Source organism: Myodes glareolus, chromosome 5 (assembly GCF_982192425.1).
Source record: "Myodes glareolus chromosome 5, mMyoGla1.1, whole genome shotgun sequence".
NCBI lineage: Eukaryota > Metazoa > Chordata > Mammalia > Rodentia > Cricetidae > Myodes > Myodes glareolus.
Window position 1 is genome coordinate 54,100,835 of NC_142030.1, and position 19,735 is coordinate 54,120,569.

General features: G+C 47.0%; 1 protein-coding gene across 3 annotated transcripts in view; it reads left to right on the forward strand.

Annotated features, from left to right (window-relative positions):
* Acox2 (acyl-CoA oxidase 2) overlaps positions 1–19,735 on the forward strand; it is a 28,711-nt gene that overhangs the window by 3,504 nt on the left and 5,472 nt on the right. For all 3 annotated transcript variants that reach the window (XM_048421511.3, XM_048421512.3, XM_085687950.2), the window contains exons 5-13: positions 323–430; positions 2,045–2,164; positions 2,687–2,802; positions 3,337–3,509; positions 5,254–5,416; positions 5,683–5,873; positions 7,549–7,725; positions 10,670–10,775; positions 14,234–14,451. In XM_048421511.3, coding sequence (XP_048277468.3) covers positions 323–430; positions 2,045–2,164; positions 2,687–2,802; positions 3,337–3,509; positions 5,254–5,416; positions 5,683–5,873; positions 7,549–7,725; positions 10,670–10,775; positions 14,234–14,451 — 1,372 coding nt within the window. The remainder of the gene's footprint in view (positions 1–322; positions 431–2,044; positions 2,165–2,686; positions 2,803–3,336; positions 3,510–5,253; positions 5,417–5,682; positions 5,874–7,548; positions 7,726–10,669; positions 10,776–14,233; positions 14,452–19,735) is intronic.

Consider the following 19,735-nt stretch of genomic DNA (forward strand, 5'->3'; position numbering starts at 1 on the left):
GGGGGGGGGCAATTCATAGCTCATAGACATACATGTTAATTTGGAAACACCCCAGCAGATGGCAGTCGTGGGTCTCGAGGAAGGAGTTCCTTTTTCAAATGTGTACACATACGTTGCATGAGCTACCAAAGGAGCAAGACATTCCTTTTGGAAGCATCAGTATGCACTCCTATGTCCTCACACAGTCCACAGATAAAAGGGAGAAAGGGCTGCAGTCAGGAGCTCACCTTATCCCACACTGAACCCAGGCCCACCTAGGAGCTACTCCCGAGTGAGTACCCCACTTTGGCCCAACAGTCTAACTCTCTCCCTTGATCCCAAGGGTCATACCTGAAGGGCCTGGAGACTGAAGCCACCTATGATGCAGCCACCCAGGAGTTTGTGATACACAGCCCTACAATGACTGCCACCAAGTGGTGGCCTGGAGAACGTGAGTATCCTCCTTCCTACTTCCCTGTCTCTCTGCCCTGAAGACAAAGCCAGGGCTGAATAGCGCTAACATTGATGCCCAACAGGCATCAGGTTGATTTTCTGTTCTAGGCTGGTCACCTTGAAACCAACTGAAATAGGGAGGATGTGAAGAGTTTACTTAGGAGGTGACTGGAAGGGAACTTCGAGTAGATAAGGAAATGCACTCAACCTGTGGGTGATGAGGGCCAAGAACATATCACATATGCACTGCCCCACACAACACGTGTGATGCGCACAGCACACATACTATCCCACAGAGAGCTATGCAAGCAGCAACATACATAACCACATACTGCCCCCTACAGTCACAGATAAACACAGCACACACTGCCCCACAACACAAACTTCGCCCTTACAATCATGTACACATTGCTCATACATAGACACCATATAGATGCAAACATATACATACTGCCCCTCCACATACATGCATGTACACAAGACACACTGTTCTCATGCAGACACACCTGTGCATATACATGCCACACACACAAACCCCCAAATGTGTATGTATATAACACACACTGACAGTCATTTGTGGGTACACAAGCATAAAAACACATCCGTACATGTACACAACACACAGACACTGCCTTTATTAGAAACATGTATACAAATATGCACGTTACCCCATCACAGACACTTATACATGTATGGAACACATGTATGCCCTCCCAGACACATGTGTGCATATCCACAATATGCTGATAGTCATACACACACACCACCTAGTCTTTTCTAACAGCTCCCCATGCATCCTATGTTCTAGCCTCCCAAGTTAACAATAAGCTTGTTACCTACAAAAGCACATGCCCTGGTACTAGTTAATGGCTAAACATCTTCCTTGCCCCTGCCACTCCATACTCAGACAAGCTCCAATCACGTGGATATCAGTGGCAGCCACACAAACATCTGTGAACTCAAAGACAGGGTTCTGCCAAAGGTCCCTCTGAGAAATAGTTTCTAAGGACTTCACTGTGCCCTTGGAGACCCAATGAGAGATGTCTGGTATGAACATTGAATAAACAAATTATTTGAATTCAACTAAAGCAGGGCAGGTGGCAGAGTGGAGAAAGCAAGGCAAGAAAGAGGAGAGGGCCAGGGAAACAAGGATGACTGAGTGATCAAAATCAAATTTGCAGGCAAAAGAAATCCATCTTTAAGATCAGGCTGATACGGTTTGAATGCCAGCTCTCCTCCTCCAGGCCAGTGACCTCCCTATTTGGAAAATAAGACCTGCCCTGCAAGAACTAGGAGACCTCAGCCAAGAGCTGGGCCCTAGCCGGGTTTTGATAGGAGATGGTTGTACTCAGTATGGGGCTGACTGACAGCGGACTGATTCATTAGCAGTTGTGGTAGGAAGGGTACAAAAATTCTTTAAAAGTTTGTTCATTTCAAACTCCCTTGACAAGTCACTGTTTTACTCTAGCTAAGTTTTTTGGTGGCAATTCTTTCTGTCATCAGTGACTTTCTAAGAACTCAAAGGTGTCTATCAGCAACCCCAAGCCCAGGAAGCAGAGGCAAGACAAGGTACATAAGCTTCCTGTGATGGGCCTCTCATCTTTCTGCTCAGTGGGACGGTCAGTCACCCATGCTATAGTCTTTGCCCAGTTGATCTGCTCAGGAGCCCAGCATGGCATGCATGCCTTCATGGTGCCCATCCGGAGCCTGCAGGATCACACCCCACTGCCAGGTAAGCTCTACTGCTTCCTCAAGAACCCCTCTCATAAGATACTCCTAACAACTTGCCCAGTCCTGAATCCCCCAAGAGATGTGCAGAAGAAGCTGGGACATATCTCCCTTGGCTAGAAGGAATCCAATTGACAGAGCTAATATGGTATGAGTTGGCTGTTTGACTAGTACAAGATTTAGCATCTGCCTGACTTTGGCTTGCTTACCTGAAGCCTGAATACCATGGTGTGTGTGTGTGTGTGTGTGTGTGTGTGTGTGTGTGTGTGTGTGTGTGCCTTTGTGTCTCTGCATGTGTGCCTATATGTGTCTCCGTGCATGCCTGTATGTGCACCTTAGTGTGTGTCTGTGTATACTCTGTGTGTGCATGTGTGTGTCCCTGTGTGTGTGCGTGTGTGTGTGTGTGTGTGGTGTGTGCGTGTGCGTGTGCGTGTGTGCGTGTGAATACCTGTGTCTGTGTGTCTGGCATACTGCATGCACTCAACTGACAGGCCTTCTCATCTCTACCCTCTTCTACCTCTTCTAGGAATCACAGTTGGGGACATAGGGCCCAAGATGGGCTTGGAATACGTAGACAATGGCTTCCTGAGACTGAACCACGTGAGAGTTCCCAGAGAGAACATGCTGAGTCGCTTTGCAGAGGTTAGATCCTGGGAAGGTTATGGCCCCAGACCACCTAGGCGCTTACCCTTTGCATAGCTGCCACAGGCTCTGGTTTGCCTCAGCAAAGCTGTGTTTGGACCCCAAGCCCCTTCCCCCAGAAAGAGGCTTAGGGGTCCCACAGAAAAGGATAAGACCCAGCTTAGGAGCACAACAGTGTTGGGGAAATCTCAGACTCCCCATGTGTAAATACTTACCACATGGTTTTCAGAGAAGATCCCAAGAAAGGGAAGGAGCTGAGGGTGAACATACTGTTTCCCTACAATCGGTCGCAGAACAGGTATGGCCCAGGTGTTGGCAATAGTCCCCAGTTAACCAGCCTTTACCTTTTGAGGTATAAAAGGTGGGGGTTTCTGGGGTGTCTCATGTATGCATTTTCACATGTTGGCGATCATGCTGCACGAGGGGTCTGCTTTAGGTGAGCGGAAAGCGGAATGCCTGCAGGAATGGAGGCTCATGGAAGTATAGCCTGGGGAGCCTTGGCTCCAACCCAGCACCTGTCTCTGTTACACACAGGTCTTGCCAGATGGTACCTACCGGAGGCTCGGGACACCACAGAGCAATTATCTAGCCATGCTGGTGACACGGGTGTGGCTGCTGTTAAGAGGAATCCTACCCTCCCTCCAGAAGTCGTGTGTCATTGCTGTGCGCTACTCGGTCATACGCCACCAGTCCCCTCTTCGGCCTAGGCAAGGAGCGTCCGAAGGCTGACCCTGACAGAGATGACTGACATTCAGTGCCACGGTGTCTATACAGACACCACCTCTGCCAGAGCCGGGGTGCTGGAGCAGATCACACACACATGCACACGCACGCGCATGCACACGCACACACATGCATGCAGTCCAGGTGGGGTCTTTAGTTCTCTCTACTCCATCACCAGACTGGCTGGCCTAACCTGTTAGTCTCTTATCAGTGTGTGGCCCCATCATCTGGGTGACCATGTCTTCTACCCTGTGCCACCTGCTATGACTCAGGCCGTTTGCTGAGTTCCAGTTTGTCCTGCATGGCTGTGACTAGCTAGTGAGCTTGTGTCTGCCAGTTGTCAAGGCTGGTTGGTTGTTGTCAAGTTGTGTCTGGTAAAAGCCAATTTCCCTAGTCTGCTCGTGACTAACCTTGTGTTGTCTGGCTCAAGCTCGGTGCCTAGTTGTGAGAAGGCTAAGTCTAGACCCCTTCTTTTCATTGTCTGTTGCCTCTGGCTCCCATCTCCTCCATTCTATGACCAAGAATGGCAAGGGTTGCTCTATGACATCTGAGAGTATACGTGTGTATTTCCAGAAAAAAATACACTAGTTAAATTTAATTCCAGGGATACAAGTATTTTGGGATAGGTCCCAAATGGACACGTACTCTCAAGACGCAGCAAACTGCGCCGAGATCAGGAAGCGGCAGCAGAGCATGTCATAGCCTAGTGGACCTTGTGCCAAGAGGAGTTTCTGGTTCCAGCCTACTGACTGACCCTGGGCTTGAGGAGACCCTCCCAGGTCCGTGTTGCACCTGTGCATAGTGAAGTCCCCAGGTCTGAGCTGGAGAACATGCAGCCCCCGGTCTGTTGTTACTTGATGCGAAGGGCCCCAACCTGCCATAAACACGCTGAGGACTAGATGCCAGGCAGGCCTGGGCATCACGCACTTCTTTCTCCCTCAGCTTCCATAACAGCTTGCAAAATAGAGGTAACAGGGGCAGAGTTTCAGGTGGGCGGTAAGGGTGGAATATGGGAAGGGTACCAAGCTTGAATCTCAGAGGCCCTTTAGAAACTCGCAACAGTCTCAGAGTGAGGCCTGGGCTTTTGAATTCCAGGCGGGACACATCTTCCCTGGAGGACTGAGTACCAGAGGCAAGAGGTGATAGTGCCTCTGTCTGGGCAGCAGAAAGGTCCCAAGGCTGGTTATGAGTGCATGCTGTGTGAGGAGGAGATCCCAGGTCCCCACCAACTTCAGCGGACTTTCCACACACACACTCTCTCCCAATCCCATGACTCGGGTCTCCATATGCTGGAGGTAGCCCCTGGTACTGAAGACGCAGCAACAGACAGGGACACAGTTCCTTTCTTACATATCTTTGGGTCCAAGTTCATACCCTCAGAGTTCTTACGCTCAATGCACTTCTTGTCACGCAGCAAGCACATGGGCAGTGAAATGTCACCAACTCTAGTCATCAGTGGGGCAGGGCCACACCCCTTCACCTGGTCTTTGCGTCCAGATAATTTGGAGTTCAGAACCTTTCGAATTTTCAGATAAGATATTGGATGTATATGCTGTGGGTATTTTTAGAAGAAACTGAGTGAATGTTGGTGATGGGTGAGGCTTAAAACATAGTAGCCTCATGTTCGCCTTTCAATGGTCCCATGTTCCTTCCGGCTTTGACAGCATTAGGAATATGGAAAGATGGCTTAGAGTGAAATTCTAAACCATTTGCTTCTTTTCCCCTCAGTGACCCAGAGGCAAAAATCCTGGACTACCAGACACAGCAGCAGAAGCTCTTCCCCCAGCTTGCCATGAGTTACGCCTTTCATTTCGTGGCCACCAGCCTCTTGGAATTCTTCGACGGCGCCTACAGTGCCATTCTGAAAAGAGACTTCAGCCTCCTGCCTGAGGTATTCTGTGTGCTGAGCTGCTCCTGACCCCTCTTCTGGAGATCCTGGAGACACTGGCTAGGGCAGGTTTTCCTTCATTCTTACAGTCACACTAACTATGTGACTTTGCACAAGCCAGAACCTCTGATTATTAGCTTTGTCTGATACCCTGAGAAGCAGTGAGCTAAGCACAGTGTCAGCCTCACAGCCGTGGCCAGCATGCAACAGGCACCAAGTGACAAGTCTGGGTGGTACTATAGGACCCTGACACTGCTTTGTTCTTGCAGCTCCATGCACTGAGCACTGGCATGAAAGCCATGATTGCGGACTTCTGTACCCAGGGGGCAGAGATATGTCGCAGGGCCTGCGGTGGTCATGGCTACTCGAAGCTGAGCGGTCTGCCAAAACTGGTCACTGAAGTGACAGCTTCTTGCACCTATGAGGGCGAGAACACAGTGCTCTACCTGCAAGTGGCCAGGTAAAGTCCAGAGTTGTCCAGACCTCTGCCCCTATCCTGGGAGTCCCCTAAGCTTCTGCTTTAACAGGGGCTTCTATTTGATGCCATGGAAGAAGTAAGCTTTGGAAAAAGTACCATTTGAGAGCTGTCCAAATCTCAGCGTGTCCCTAATCTGCCCACGTCTCCCAAATTCCCTGCTATCCCCAGCCAGGCCATCCCTCTGTCTTACCCAGATATAGCATCAGGTTCCTGCCTAGGATCTTGCTTTTCTCCTGTCCCCACTTCTCCATAGGCACAGGGTGGCTCTCTTCAAAGCCTAGAAAAAAATTTATCTTTGTCCTGTTTAAAATGGTTTATTAGCTTCCCTCTACTTGAAGGAAAATGCCACAGTATACACTATGTTCTTCCAGCCCTTATGACCCAGATGCTGCCTGACCAACCTGCTCTCCGGTCCTCCTGCCTCCGCTGATCATACTCTTCTTTCCTTGGCCCCCGCCACTCAAAGCCACGTGTTTCCTTTGGAAGCTATCACAGTCCATAATTGTCCACAACTTTTTGCTTAGCTTTTTTTTTTCTCAGTTTTTCAAGACAGGGTTAGACAGGGTTTCTCTGTGGAGCTTTGGAGTCTGTCCTGGAACTCCCTCTGTAGACCAAGCTGGCCTCAAACTCACAGAGCTCCATCTGCCTCTGCCTCCAGAGTGCTGGGATTAAAGGTGTGCGCCACCACTACCTGGCTTATGCTTAGCTTTTTGGTTCTGCTTCCTAGTTAAACCAGGATTTCCCAGAGAGCAGACACTTTTCTGCCTCGCTCATTGAGGAAACACAAAACAGGCTGTACCCTGAGGGACAGTTAGGCCTCACCAGCCTCCTCCAAATAGGCTGCTTCTTGCCAGCTGCCTCTGATGACTGACTCTTTCATAATCATTTATTCTCTGGCAACTAAACAGAGTAGATGCTTCAGTATCCAAGAAAAAAGGACCTCTCTAGCAAATATGACACATAGCATTTACCAGGGTTGCTTTTTCAAGTTATAAAAATCATACAATAGCATGCATTAGGTAACCTGCACCCTGCATTTGGCAAGCAATTTGCAAGCATCTCATTCAGCTCTACCCACCCACCCTGCTAGACAAGTAACATCATTCCCATTGTCATGAAGAAAGTGAAGCCTAGGGAAGCACAGTCAATTGTAGAGCATCACAGTGGTGTCAGAAGAGCTAATGGGAGCCCAGGGTTGTCCGCACACGGAACTCGTAACCCCTGGATTGTCGCAGACAGAAGCAGCCTGGGGTCACTTTTCTTCTTCCTTATGTCTGTACTCTTTCATGTATCTGACTGTTTTGGATGGCCACAGATACTGTACTCACATCCTAAGTCCCCACTCAATCCTGATAGTGCAGCGTGTGTTGGCACAAACCTCAAAAGGACTTGTGTTTAGGATCTAAGGGAGTCTAGCCCAGCTTTGCATGCTCCCGTCACCTGCTAAGGAAACTAGTACTTTGGGTACATCTCCCTGAGGGTCCTACAGAAGACATGCGGGGTGGGTGAAGAGTGACTGTCGGGCAGAGGCCTGGAGCCCCTGATTCTCCCCACTGGAGCACAGCATGAATGTGTGTGACCCTGGGAGTGAGCGAGCTGGGCTGAGGGTCCCACAGAGTCACACACTGCCTCATCTGTCTCTGCCTTCACCTCCCAGGTTTCTGATGAAGAGCTACCTGCAGGCTCAGGTGTCCGCAGGCCCCCCACAGAAGCCTCTCCCTCCGTCTGTTATGTATCTTGCCAAACCAGGGCCAGCCAGGTGTGCAGCCCGGACAGCAGCTGACTTCCTTTGCCCAGATCTCTACACCACAGCCTGGGCACATGTATCTACCAGGTAAGCCAGTACGGAGAAGTCAGCATCCCACCCATGGTGGGCTGCTTCCCACACAAGGACAGCTGGATGGTCACTAGCAGACAGTGCTTTGCCAACCACCGCCATCCCCTGCCCCTCCAGACCTCCAGCTCCTATGATTGTGGATGTAGAAGAAGGAACACCTTACCCCTCAGCCATCGACCACCACCATTTCTTTATCCCAGTCACAGTGGTAGAAATGTATCCCCTCTCTGGCTAGTGAGAGGAAGCCTTTAAACCTTTAGGTACCTATGGTGAGTTCCAATCTAACAAATGCACTCATACCTAAATCACTGTCCATGAACTGATGGACAAATCAGTGCCATCAAATAAAGTAGTGTTTTAAGTCTGAACTATCCCACAATCTAATAGTAATTTTCAGAGTCAGGTTGCTATCTGCACCCATGTAAAACAAGCAGGCACAAGTTGTAATACTAGTAATGCCCATGCTGTGCGGGGCAGAGACAGGGTGACCAATGGGGCTTGCTGGCTGCCAGCCTGGCTTCAAGTATACTGGGAGACGCTACCTCAGGGGAATGGGGCACAGATTGATAGAGGAGGATTTCTGACATCCTCATGGACTCTATGAAAGTACATGTACCTGCTAACATATGCTACACACATGTACATATATGCCACACACACACACATATATATATATACATATATATATATATCATACACATTAAATAAACAAAGAAAGCATAAAAGCAATTTTCAGAAGTGTAGTTATACCTCAGAACAGAACTTGTTTGTAGTCAGGGGTCAGGGTCTAGTCAAGTCCAAGGCACATGATCAAAACTAAGGACTCAGAGCTAGAGAGATGGCGCAACCATTAAGAGAACTTACTATTCTTGCAGAGGACTCAGGTTTGGTTACCAGGGAAACTGACATATTCTTCTAGCTTCCATGGGCACCTGCACATACGTGGCACACATAAACCCACACAAGTACAAAATACATGTCTTTTTAGAAAGTATATTATACTCTTGGTTGTGAGCCTAGCCTTTAATGGCTAAGCCATCTCTCCAGCCCCAAAACATATATTATTTGTTGTTCCTTTCTTAAGTAAGGGTCTCACTATGTAGTCATGGCTGGCCTGAAACTCACTGGGTAGACTGGGCTGTTCTCAAACTCATAGAGATCTACCTACCTCTGCCTCCTGGCTCCTCAGTGCTAGAATTAAAGGTGTGCATTGCCATGCCTAGCTTAAAACATTATTTTTTATTATTTATTTTCATTTTATGTGTTTGAGTGTTTATCTATATATCTGTGCACCATAGACAAGCGGTGCCCATGGATGTCGGAAGTGGGCACTGGATCTCCTGTAACTAGAGTTACAAACAGTTGTTAGCTGCCATGCAGATGATGGGACTTGAACCTGGGTCCTCAGGAAGAGCAGCCAGTGCTCTTAATTGTTGAGCCACCTCTCCAACCAATAACATGGATTCTATGAAAAAACAGCTAGGTGGTAGTGGTGCACGCCTTTAATTCCAGCACTCACTCAAGAAGCACTCAAGAGGCAGAGGCAGGCGGGTCTCCCTGAGTTCCAGGCCAGCCTGGTCTATAGAGCGAGTTCTGGGACAGTCAGAGCTGTTATACAGAGAAACCTTGTCTTGAAAAACTAAAAAACAAACAAACAAACCACCCAAGAATGTGCACATTCTGATGGGCAGTGGTGGTGCATGCCTTTAATCCCAGCACTCAGGAGGCAGGGACAGGCGGATCTCTGTGCATTTGAGGCCAGCCTGATCTACAGAGGGAGTTCTGGAACAGTCTCCAAAGCTACAGAGAAACCCTGTCTCAAACTCCCTTCCCCCCAAAAAAAGAATATGCCCGTTCTGTCATTTAACAAATATCACCAAATACCACGTGTCAGAAATGACTAAGTATTCCAGAGACTGGAAAAAGAGACACACCCTAACCAACCAAATACAAACACCATCACTGAAGAGATTTAACTATCTAGAAGGGAACTTTCTGAACTCTGCCCCAAAATGGAAAGCCAGAAACTGGAGAGAACATTTCCAGCATTCACCAAGAAAGCTTCCATTCCAACCTGTGTCCCAAGGAGGGTAGCAGCTTTCTTAGGATCAAAGGCAACTTGAGACATTTGCTTATTCATTCCACAATACTTTTAAATGCCTGTAATATGCCAGGTACTGTGTTTAGAAACGGGATCTATCTGTAAGCTAGCCTGACAAACACACAGGACACACAGGGCTGGGAAGGTTGGGGAAGGGAAAAACAGGCTGCTGGGGAAGTAAAAGGCCATTCTGCATCTCCTGCCTCGGAACTCAATGTACCATCTGCTTATCAAGTCCCTGACAAAGCAAACTCGGTGTTGCTTAATAAACAGTTTGCTTTATGCCGAAATTCCGAGGGCCAGATAAACACTGTAGAAAACAGACTAAAGGTTATTATAACGGCAAACGGCTAAGTTAGTGCTCAGAGGTCGGGAGGTGGGTCTCTGCTTTTGTATCTAGTTACCACAGGGAGGAATTCGCAGCATGATCAGCCTAAGAAGAATAAACATTCTCCTTGCTCAGACCATAAGAAGTCAGTCAACAGAATGGCCTGAAGTAGATCCTAAGGCTTAAAAAACCCCGGAGGCTAAAGCAGGAGGATTTGAAGTTCTAGGTCACTCTGGGCTATACAGCAATACTGTCTCAACGGAGAAAAAAAATTCTTAGCCCTATTCCTTATTAGTTGTGTGATCCTGAGCAAGTTAATGAACCTCTCTGGGACTCAGTTTTTCCCACTGTAAATTGACAGTGCCCGCCCTTAAAGAGATGCTTATGAGTCTATAGCTTTATGACATATAAGACATCAGTGAGATCATTTTCATTTTTGAGAGACCCCAGCAGCCCATCAGTTCTCTTTCCTGCTCATTCAGGATTCTGAGCCTCTTTTCTTTGGTTCCCAGGCTCATAAAGGATGCGGCACACCAAACACAGACCCTCATGAGGTCTGGGGTTGACCAGCATGATGCCTGGAACCAGACCGCTGCCGTCCACCTCCAGGCTGCTAAGGTGAGATGTCTGTCAGCTGTGTGGGGCTTGTTCTGTTTCCCAGGTAGGCCACCATGCTATGAAAACTCAAGTTCACATCCTTACCCACCCCTGCTCCTCAGAGACTGCCTCCATCTTACATCCAAGGCTGTAGTCCAGAGAATTTTAATTAAAGGACTTAACTCCAAAGCATCTTGCTGGCAGCCTTTAGGAAAATCTAATGAGACATTGCTACTGGATTTGATTCAGGTCATTCAAATAGCTCCTCCCAGAGAGAAAAGCAGCTCAAGTCTCCCCTTAGCCCCACAGGCAATCCTAGGATGTCTGATCCAATTTACATTCTCTCTTGCGTGTTTCACCACCAGCCGATAAATATTTGACCATCCACTCTTCACCAGCACTGGATACTAAACAGCAAAGACGTCACCCACAAACAACTATAATCGGGGAAGCATGAGGATGGGATGGGAAATGGTTGCTGGTTACACTCCCTGCAGAGTCCAAAAGATTTTCCAGAAGAATGGAGTGCATGGGCTAAGACTTCAAGCAGCAGTTGGCTGTCTGAGGGTTGTGGCAGCTTGGGAGAGGTTTCCCAGCAAAGAGCGCAGGTTTCATCAAAGCAGGTAGGAAAGGCTAGTTGGCTGGGAGGCCAAAGCAGGAGAACTGAACTAAGGTGAGGCAGACAGAGCAGGGAGAGCAAGGGAGGGGAGACGAGGCCTGAGGCTAGTTCTTCCTTCCCTTGCAGGGGGGAGAGTGCCACGCTTGGAAGGAGTAATCAGAGTTTCTAGAAGAATCATGCATGCTGCAGGGGAAAGAAAGGGCTGGAAGCCAATCAGAAGAAAGCAGAGACAGTCTGGTCCGTCCTGAGGGGGACTCTACCACGAGCATGGTGGAGACTGAGTAAACCTGGAGATGCAGAGATACGGGGCATAGGTTACAGGACTCAAAATCACGGGGTGGGGAGCAGTAAGAATGCTTGCTAAGCCGAGGCAGCTGAGACGTCTCGCTTATCAACAACTGGAAAACGTCTCACTTATCAACAACAATCGTCAAAGTCCAGGCCTGAAAAAAAACCGGCTCTCTCAGGAGTCCTGGAAAGTACCTGCAGAGGCACGCCTAGGTCAGGCTGTCAGGCAGACTGAGCACGAGCGCCACCTGGCGACCCAGCATTCAATCACACGCAACCGGGGCAGGCATGGACCCTGCAGACCTCCGCTTCTGAGCATGGGAGTTCCACGTAGTCTTCAACCCGTTGTGCTGAGACCCCTACCAACCACAGGGTTAGCCAGATCACAGGAAAGGAGACACACTTGCCCAGTGTTCATTTGTCTGTCTTTAAACCTTAGTGCCCTGACTTGAAACACACCAGCCAGGACTCCATCAGTTAGCCTAAGAGAGGCTAACCGAATCCTTTCGAAGGTGAAGGAGTGAAACAGTGGAGTCAAGACACCTTCATTTCCCATGTGCCACGAAGGCACAGATGTGTCCGTCCTCAGGAAGTTTCCAGGAAGAGACCTGCTGCTGGCCTCTCACTCCCTGGTAGAACTCACTGAAGAAAGCACTGGGTGAACTTTGCCTTCCTCCCTCATAAAGGGATTCCTCCTGGCAGCAGCCCCACATTCCAATCATTTAACAAACAGTAGGAGTCCTGACGGCCTCCCAGAGAGGCAGGCGTCATCCTTTAGTTGTTGGAGTGAGGAGAGAGGGAACCCCAGGGAAGACGCTCAAATGGCTAAGGTTAGTAGTGGCCATCTTGCTTACTGATTCCCACTCTTTATTAAGTGGTGGCAAAACAGAGTCAGGCCCTCCTCCACAGCCTAGAGAACAACACAGCACTGCTTACACCTAGGGCCTTCTGCTCTGGCTAGTATACATTTCACACATACATTCCTCAGTGCACGCATGTGCACACGCACTGCCTTAACATGGCAGACAGTAAGTAGCTGTTTTCTTGAGAAAAGGGGGGGGGGGCTGACACCCTCCGAGTACCCCAGGCTAGCCTTCAATACTCCTATAGTCTTTCTTTCTACTGTCTTTTGTTGTTGTTTTCTGTAGTAAACAACAGTTCTTTTTTTTTTTTTTAATGTCAAAAGGGAATACAATCACTTAAATACATTTTTCAAGATTAAGCCATGAAGGGGCTGGAGAGATGGCTCAGTGGTTAAGAGCACTGACTGCTCTTCCAGAGGACCTGGGTTCAATTCCCAGCACCCACATGGCAGCTCACAACTGTCTGAAGATCCAGTTCCAGGGGATCTGACACCTTCACACCAATGCACATAAAAATAAAGTTAAATAAACCATAAAAAATTATATTAAAAAATAATAATTAAAAAATTAAGCCATGAATAAGCCCATTTTGGGTACTCTTTGTTTTAGAGTTAGTGATTCTGACATAATCACACACTTGACATCAATGATGGATATTTACAGGTAGCAGGAGTGTGGCTGGTTGGATCTTGACACTGGTGAAATTTTCTAGCATTGCTGCACTTTATATTTATTTGAATTTTCTCAGATTTCATACCATTACAGTTTATAATATAATTAAGCACCTTCCTGACACACTTTCTAACACTTCCAAGAGCTCTGAGAAGAGGAATCTAACTAACTATCCAAACACGGCAATTCATTCCTTCTCAGCTTCCTGCTTCTCATTTATTTCTTTATTCTGTTTTCCACATCATATATCTTGATCCCATTCATTCCCCTTTTTTTGCATCCTCCCTCAATCCCTGTGCACCCCCTAATAAAACAAAATTCAAGAGGAAAGAAAGGGAAGAAAATAAAATGAGAAAAATAAAAATATGGAAGAAATTTAAAATCTCGTCACGGAAGCTATAGTGCGGTTGTGACCCAACAAGTCATGACGTATACCCTTTTGTCCGTACATCTCTGCTTGCAAGTGTTCATTGCAAAGAGTCATTGGTCTGGTTCGAGGCCCCTGGGTTCACTGCCTGTTTGATGCTGGGCCCCCACCAGGACGCTTCCTGGACACCCGTTAGTGCTCGGTGTTGTGGAGACCCTGCAGCTTTGGGTCTGCCGGTCAGATCTTTCATATGCTCCAGCAGATCATAGATGGGGTGGGTGTTGGGGCAGGCCAAGTCATAACCCTGGGTCTGGGCTTGGGCAGCTGGAGGGCTGGTTCCCCATAAGGGAGCTAGGGACAGCTCTCCCAGCCTTATGACCACAGGGCCAGCTCTCCCACCTGCCCCAGGCGTTTCTTTCTATTTTCTAATGCTCTTAAAGGTATCTCACGTAAATGAGGAAGCCAAAGGCCCAGTTTCACAGTCCACCTAGACCCCAGTACACATATACAGATATGCATATTCACACCACCAAGAAGGTTCCATCAGACAAAAAACAGCCACCAGTCCTCTAGAAGGCACACTTACTCCAAACATCTTGCCAAGCCTCCAGAATGACCTGTGGAGCTGGGAATGAGCGTTGGTGGCCTATGCATCTTTGTGTCTTCATAGGCCCACTGCTACTACATCACTGTGAGGAATTTTAAGGAAGCCGTGGAGAAACTAGACAACGAACCAGAGATTCAGCGGGTGCTCCAACGCCTCTGTGACCTCTATGCCTTACATGGTATTCTGACTAACTCAGGTGACTTTCTTCATGACGGCTTCCTGTCTGGGGCCCAGGTGGACATGGCTAGAACAGCCTTCCTCGACCTGCTTCCCTTGATCCGGTGAGTGACTGGGACTTGAAATCATGTTAGACTCTGATGTCCAGGTTGCTTCTCACTCTAAGACCTTGTAAACTTGGGGTCTAGACAGGCTAGCGCCCAGCACAATTATACCAACAGAAAGCATTGGGCTTACTGAAAGAATCAGTAGAGGAATTAGGAGAAAATTAGAATTAAAGTGCTAAAGAATAAATTAGCTACCTTAGTTGAACTCTTCAACACTGGCAAGAATCAGTGTCTAAGAAATGTGAATAAAATCAAGGTTCCTATATATGGGCATGTTAATAATAACAATTTTAATCATAACCAGTGTTTAATGAGGATTCATGTGCCAGGAGCTTTTATATGCATCATCTCATTTAATTCATTCAGCCTTTGAATTGGATTTAATCTTCCTGTGCTACTGAGCAAGCTTAGGTGTATGAGAGTGAACTTTTGTACCTTTACATGATTAGGCAGAGGAGGAGTTGGGAACATTCAGAGCTTCTGGCCACTGAGCATGCTCTCTTCACTTGTATGGTAAGGTGCCTGGGGAGTTTTATTATTATGTATGTGGTATGCATATCCAGGTCTTTGATGACTTTGCCTTAAGCAAATTTTTACCAAGTTTCATAAATGAAGTTTATTACTCCTTTACATCCCTTCAAGATGCTCTTTTAGACTCAATAATTTATGTACTGATTTGTAAAGCAATAATACAGATACTTTTTAAATGTAGAGCTGATTCTGTACAATTTGGAGTGGCGTTCATCCTGCTATTTTATACATAAAGTAAATATTGCTCTAAGAACACATCAAAACTAAAGTCTGTCCTGACCAGATAACTAGAAGACACAGGTATTAAAACACTACAAAGTATTTACTAGTGTCAAATATATATATTTGGTTAATTTGAGAACACAATATTTTTTAAACCTTTCCAGGTAAAAAATATGATGTCTTTTATGTGTGGAGGGAAGTGACTTTTCTCCTGGAACCTTCAATAGTTCTCATTATTAGTAAAAAGATTTTTAAACTGGTGCAGGGTTTCATAAGAGACTAAAAAAATTCAATCAAATGTTTTTTGTTTCTAAAATGCAGTAGTAGCACGCCCCTGTGGCTATATATCAGCACCTGACAGATAGCTAGTTGCTAGTGAATGTTTGTTCAATTAAACCATCAAATATGGGGCCAGAGAGATGGCTTGTGGGTCAGTGTTCCCCACCAAACCTGACAATCTGAGTTTGATCCCAAACAGCAGAAGGCTAGTACCAGCTTCTATAAAGGCATCCTCTAACCTCCAAACACAAACCATAGCATCCCCACCAAAGTAAACAAGTAATAATACCAACAAAAATGGTCAGATGTACACAGAATACAATTATACCAGGTATTAAATTTACCTTAATGCAGGGGGATCCAGTTTGGGACCTCTAAGGGTATAATTAGTACTACAGAGTGCAAGTTGCCTGTCTTTGTGAAATGATTAGCATTTTTAAAACACATGAAAAAAACAAAGCAAAACACTTGGGCCTGGCTGGTGATAATTAGACACAAAAGAGAACCATAACACCTCATAAGCACAGTATGTGCGTGTGTGCGTGTGTGCGTGCATACATGCTTTGGCTCCATAGACATAAGCTCCCAACACACACCTTGAAACCACAAACTGACTTATTTACATTGGGTCCTAAGTTTCCTTTCCTACTGCAGTAATTATTTATAAAACAGACCCACGCTCTCATCAGATCAACATCACGGTTCTCCACCTAGATTAGCCACTATTGCCCTCAGCCTTCAGGGATGACAAATCAGGACAGGACAATTCTGAGAGACACCAAAACTAGCTCTCAGTGTGAGGCCAATGAACTGACTGGCTCGGTCGTGGTACCTTAAGTGGCACTAAAAACCTCCACTAGGGACTTCTGAGTAGAGATGGCAGATTCAACACACAAATTCATTTCTGAATCCCTACTAAAACACCAGGATAAACATCAAATATATATCTGATTTGAGACTGCACCTCATGTAGCACTGGCTTTGAACTTGCTATACAGCCAAGGATAGCCTCGAACCTCTGGTGGTCCTGCCCCTATTTTCCCAGTGCTGGGATTACCAGCATTAGCCAACATACCCAGTTTTTATGGAGTGCTCCAGTTTGAACCCAGGATTTTGCTTCACATGTGCTGGGCAAGCACTCTACCAACTGAGCTAAGGGCTACACCTTTAGCCCTGAAAACACTCAAAAACTTCCACAAAGAGGAAGACAGAAGAAACAGGAAAGTCAGAGGACATGTGGACACGGACCGGCAGACAGGTTCAGCAGAGAACTCAGAAGGACAGTGTGTTTCTGGCAGTGGGGTAAAGGTGAAATGACAGAATGTACTGGATTCCCAATTTCCTCCTTCCTCTTGACCCAGTTCTGTGAAAAGGGTAAACAGCAAGGCAGTAGACTGGAGAGCATTGCGCACAGCCGAGGATAAGACCATCCCACAAAATTCACTTTACAGGCCCTTCCCAGAACATATCCCATTGACCCCTTGAAGGCTAACAGCCTGTATGTATGAAGATGACAAGCCAGTCCTTCAAGCAGCCAACGAGAAGGGGCTAAAGATACAAACCACTTATAATCCATCCAGCTCACCCCACAGTGACCCCACTAAAAAGTAATCCCAGGCTTCTACTAGTGTGGCTAGTTAACACCTCACTATCAGCTAGCTAAAATTGGACACCCAGGATCACCATGCAAGGAGACGCAAATACACAAGAACAGGACAGAAGGGGCATTGCAGTTTCAAGTGTTCTTGTTTTAGTTTCTGTGTGGTGCTGGGGACCAAAGTCACAGCCTTGACATGCTATGCAAGGACTCTCTACTTATGAACTATAGCTCCAGACCGTCCAGCATCTAAACCAAAGAAGACCTGTCTAGGAGGGTGACTTCTGAGAAAAGTCCTGAGAGTGCAGAAAGGACCTTAGAGGAATCATGTGTCTGCCACGAAAAAAGGACCAGACAAGCTGGGCACAATGTAGAAACACACAGAGGTAGGAAACTAGAACACTTGGCTTACCTACCAAGAGACCAGGAACAAGGCCACAGAGGTGGGAAGCATGGCTGAGGCGGAGGAGGAGACAAGGTTAGAGAATCTGGGTGCACAGCGAGACAGAAGGAATGGGGTGTGTAACTGAAGATTTGGACCTTTACTGTATGAAAGAATGGGAAGGTTTTGAGCATAGCAGAGTTATTACAACCTGAAACAGCCTAGCCCTGTGCCCTGTGTATATTCGTGCCTAGGGGTATGTATATGTTTTGTGGGTTTTGTATGGTTTGGTTTTGTTTTGGGTTTGTTGTTGCTGTTGTGGTTTTGTGTGTGTGCACATATGAGACCAGAGGACAACCTCAGGCGTCCTTTCTCAAGCACCAATGGCTTTTTGCTTTTGTTTTTTGAGACAGCATCTCTCACTGGCCTGGAACTCACAAGCAAGCTAGATAGATTGGCCATTGGGCCCAGCAGTGATCTGCCTGTCCCCACCTGCCCAGTCTAGGATTACAAACGCCCATGCTAAATGGTGGCGCATACCTTTAAACCCAGTACTCAGAGGCAGGTGGATCTCTGTGATTTCTAGGCCAATCTGGTCTACAGAAAGAGTTCCAGGACAGCCAGAGCTGCTACACACTGAAACCCTATCTCAGAAACAAAACAAAATTAAAAAAAAAAAAACCTCAACATAACACTCAGCACCCCCCACACACATGCAAACAAAGAAATTCCAGGAATCAAACTTAGGTCCTCAACCAAGCCACTGCCTTATATATATTTTTGAATAAGATAAAGCAGGGGCTGGGAGTACAGCTCTGAGGTAGAGCACTTGCTAAGTATGCAGGATGCCATTGGTTTAACCTGCGGCTCCAAAATGAATCATTATAAATAAATTAATAAATAGTGGCAAGGAGATGGATCTAGAAGCTAACACAATAATCCAGGTGAGAGATGACCACAGACTGGACCAGAGTGCAGCACTGATTGATGTGGTGGGAAGGAGGTAAAATGTGAACATGCTTTGAAAACAGAACAGTGTTTGCTGACAATTAGATATGGTACAAGACAGAAAGGAAAAGTCAGGCCATTTATCATAAAGGGGAAATCTATAGGAGGGCCAGGTTTGGGTAAGACAGACAAGATCAGGAGTTTGTTTTGAGAATTCAGTGCAGTTAAAAAGCCTGCTAGCAATCTAATACAGAAGCCAGCAAGCAGGTGACATAAAGGAGGGATAAATTGGAAGTCAGTGGCATGTGGCTGATATTTAAAGCCATGAGAGAGATGATGTCATCTAGGAGTGAGTGAATGAGAAGGGTTAGGACCCTCCACAAACAGTAAGGAGACATAGGCAAGAGTTATCCCAGGGAAGTGCTTGAGGTAAGAGCAAAACGGATCCAGTCCTCCAGAAAGAGCAGAAGAGCTGGAGATAAGCAAACAAAATGCTCCCAAATTCAGTCAAAAGAGAAGCCAAGATCTAGGGTGGGTGAGGGAAATGAGGGGAGCCAAATGCCTGTTTGCTTTTAAATTTTTTTAAGTTTTACAAGCATGCGTCCATATATCTGAGTGCACAACACCCGTGCAATGCCTGGAGAGTTAGAGACAGCTGTGAGCCACCCAGTGTTGTCAGCTAAACCAAGACCCTCACGCTGAGCCATCTCTCCAGCAATCCCTACCTTGTCTTAAGAGAGATGATAGCAACACCGATGGAATGACCCCAAGGGGTTTCTGACACCGCACAGGAAAGAAAATGTATCCTTCTCCTGTAGGTAAGGGATAGAAGAGTCTAGCGGACCAAGGACTGGGTAGGCTAGAAGCAGGAGATGGAGCTGACAGATGTAAAGGAAGCTGTGCGCAATGCTCAGAGGTGGGAGCCTAGGGGAAACCCGTATGACTTCCACTTGACCAGTGAGATAAGATGCAAAGTCACTCTGGGAAGGAAGGGGAGGTGGGTGCTGTAGACTTGAGATGGAAGGAGACTGAAAAGTCACTAGGTGAGCGAGTCGGTGATCCTAGCAATGGAGCACGATTGCCAGGCTGTGGGGCTCAGCTGCCTGAACTCTTAGGACAGCGGCGCAGGCTGGTTTTTCCAGCCACATATGCCACAGGTGGTGGCAGAAAATCCCTGAAAACAAGGAGTGAGCAGGGCTCTACATCAGCATGGCAAAAGAAGAAAAACTGATGAATGTATTTTCACGGGGGAGAATATAATGGCCCATGGAATTTCAGCTGACTACAGAGAAAACTGAGACCACCAGGGTCACTAAGGGACA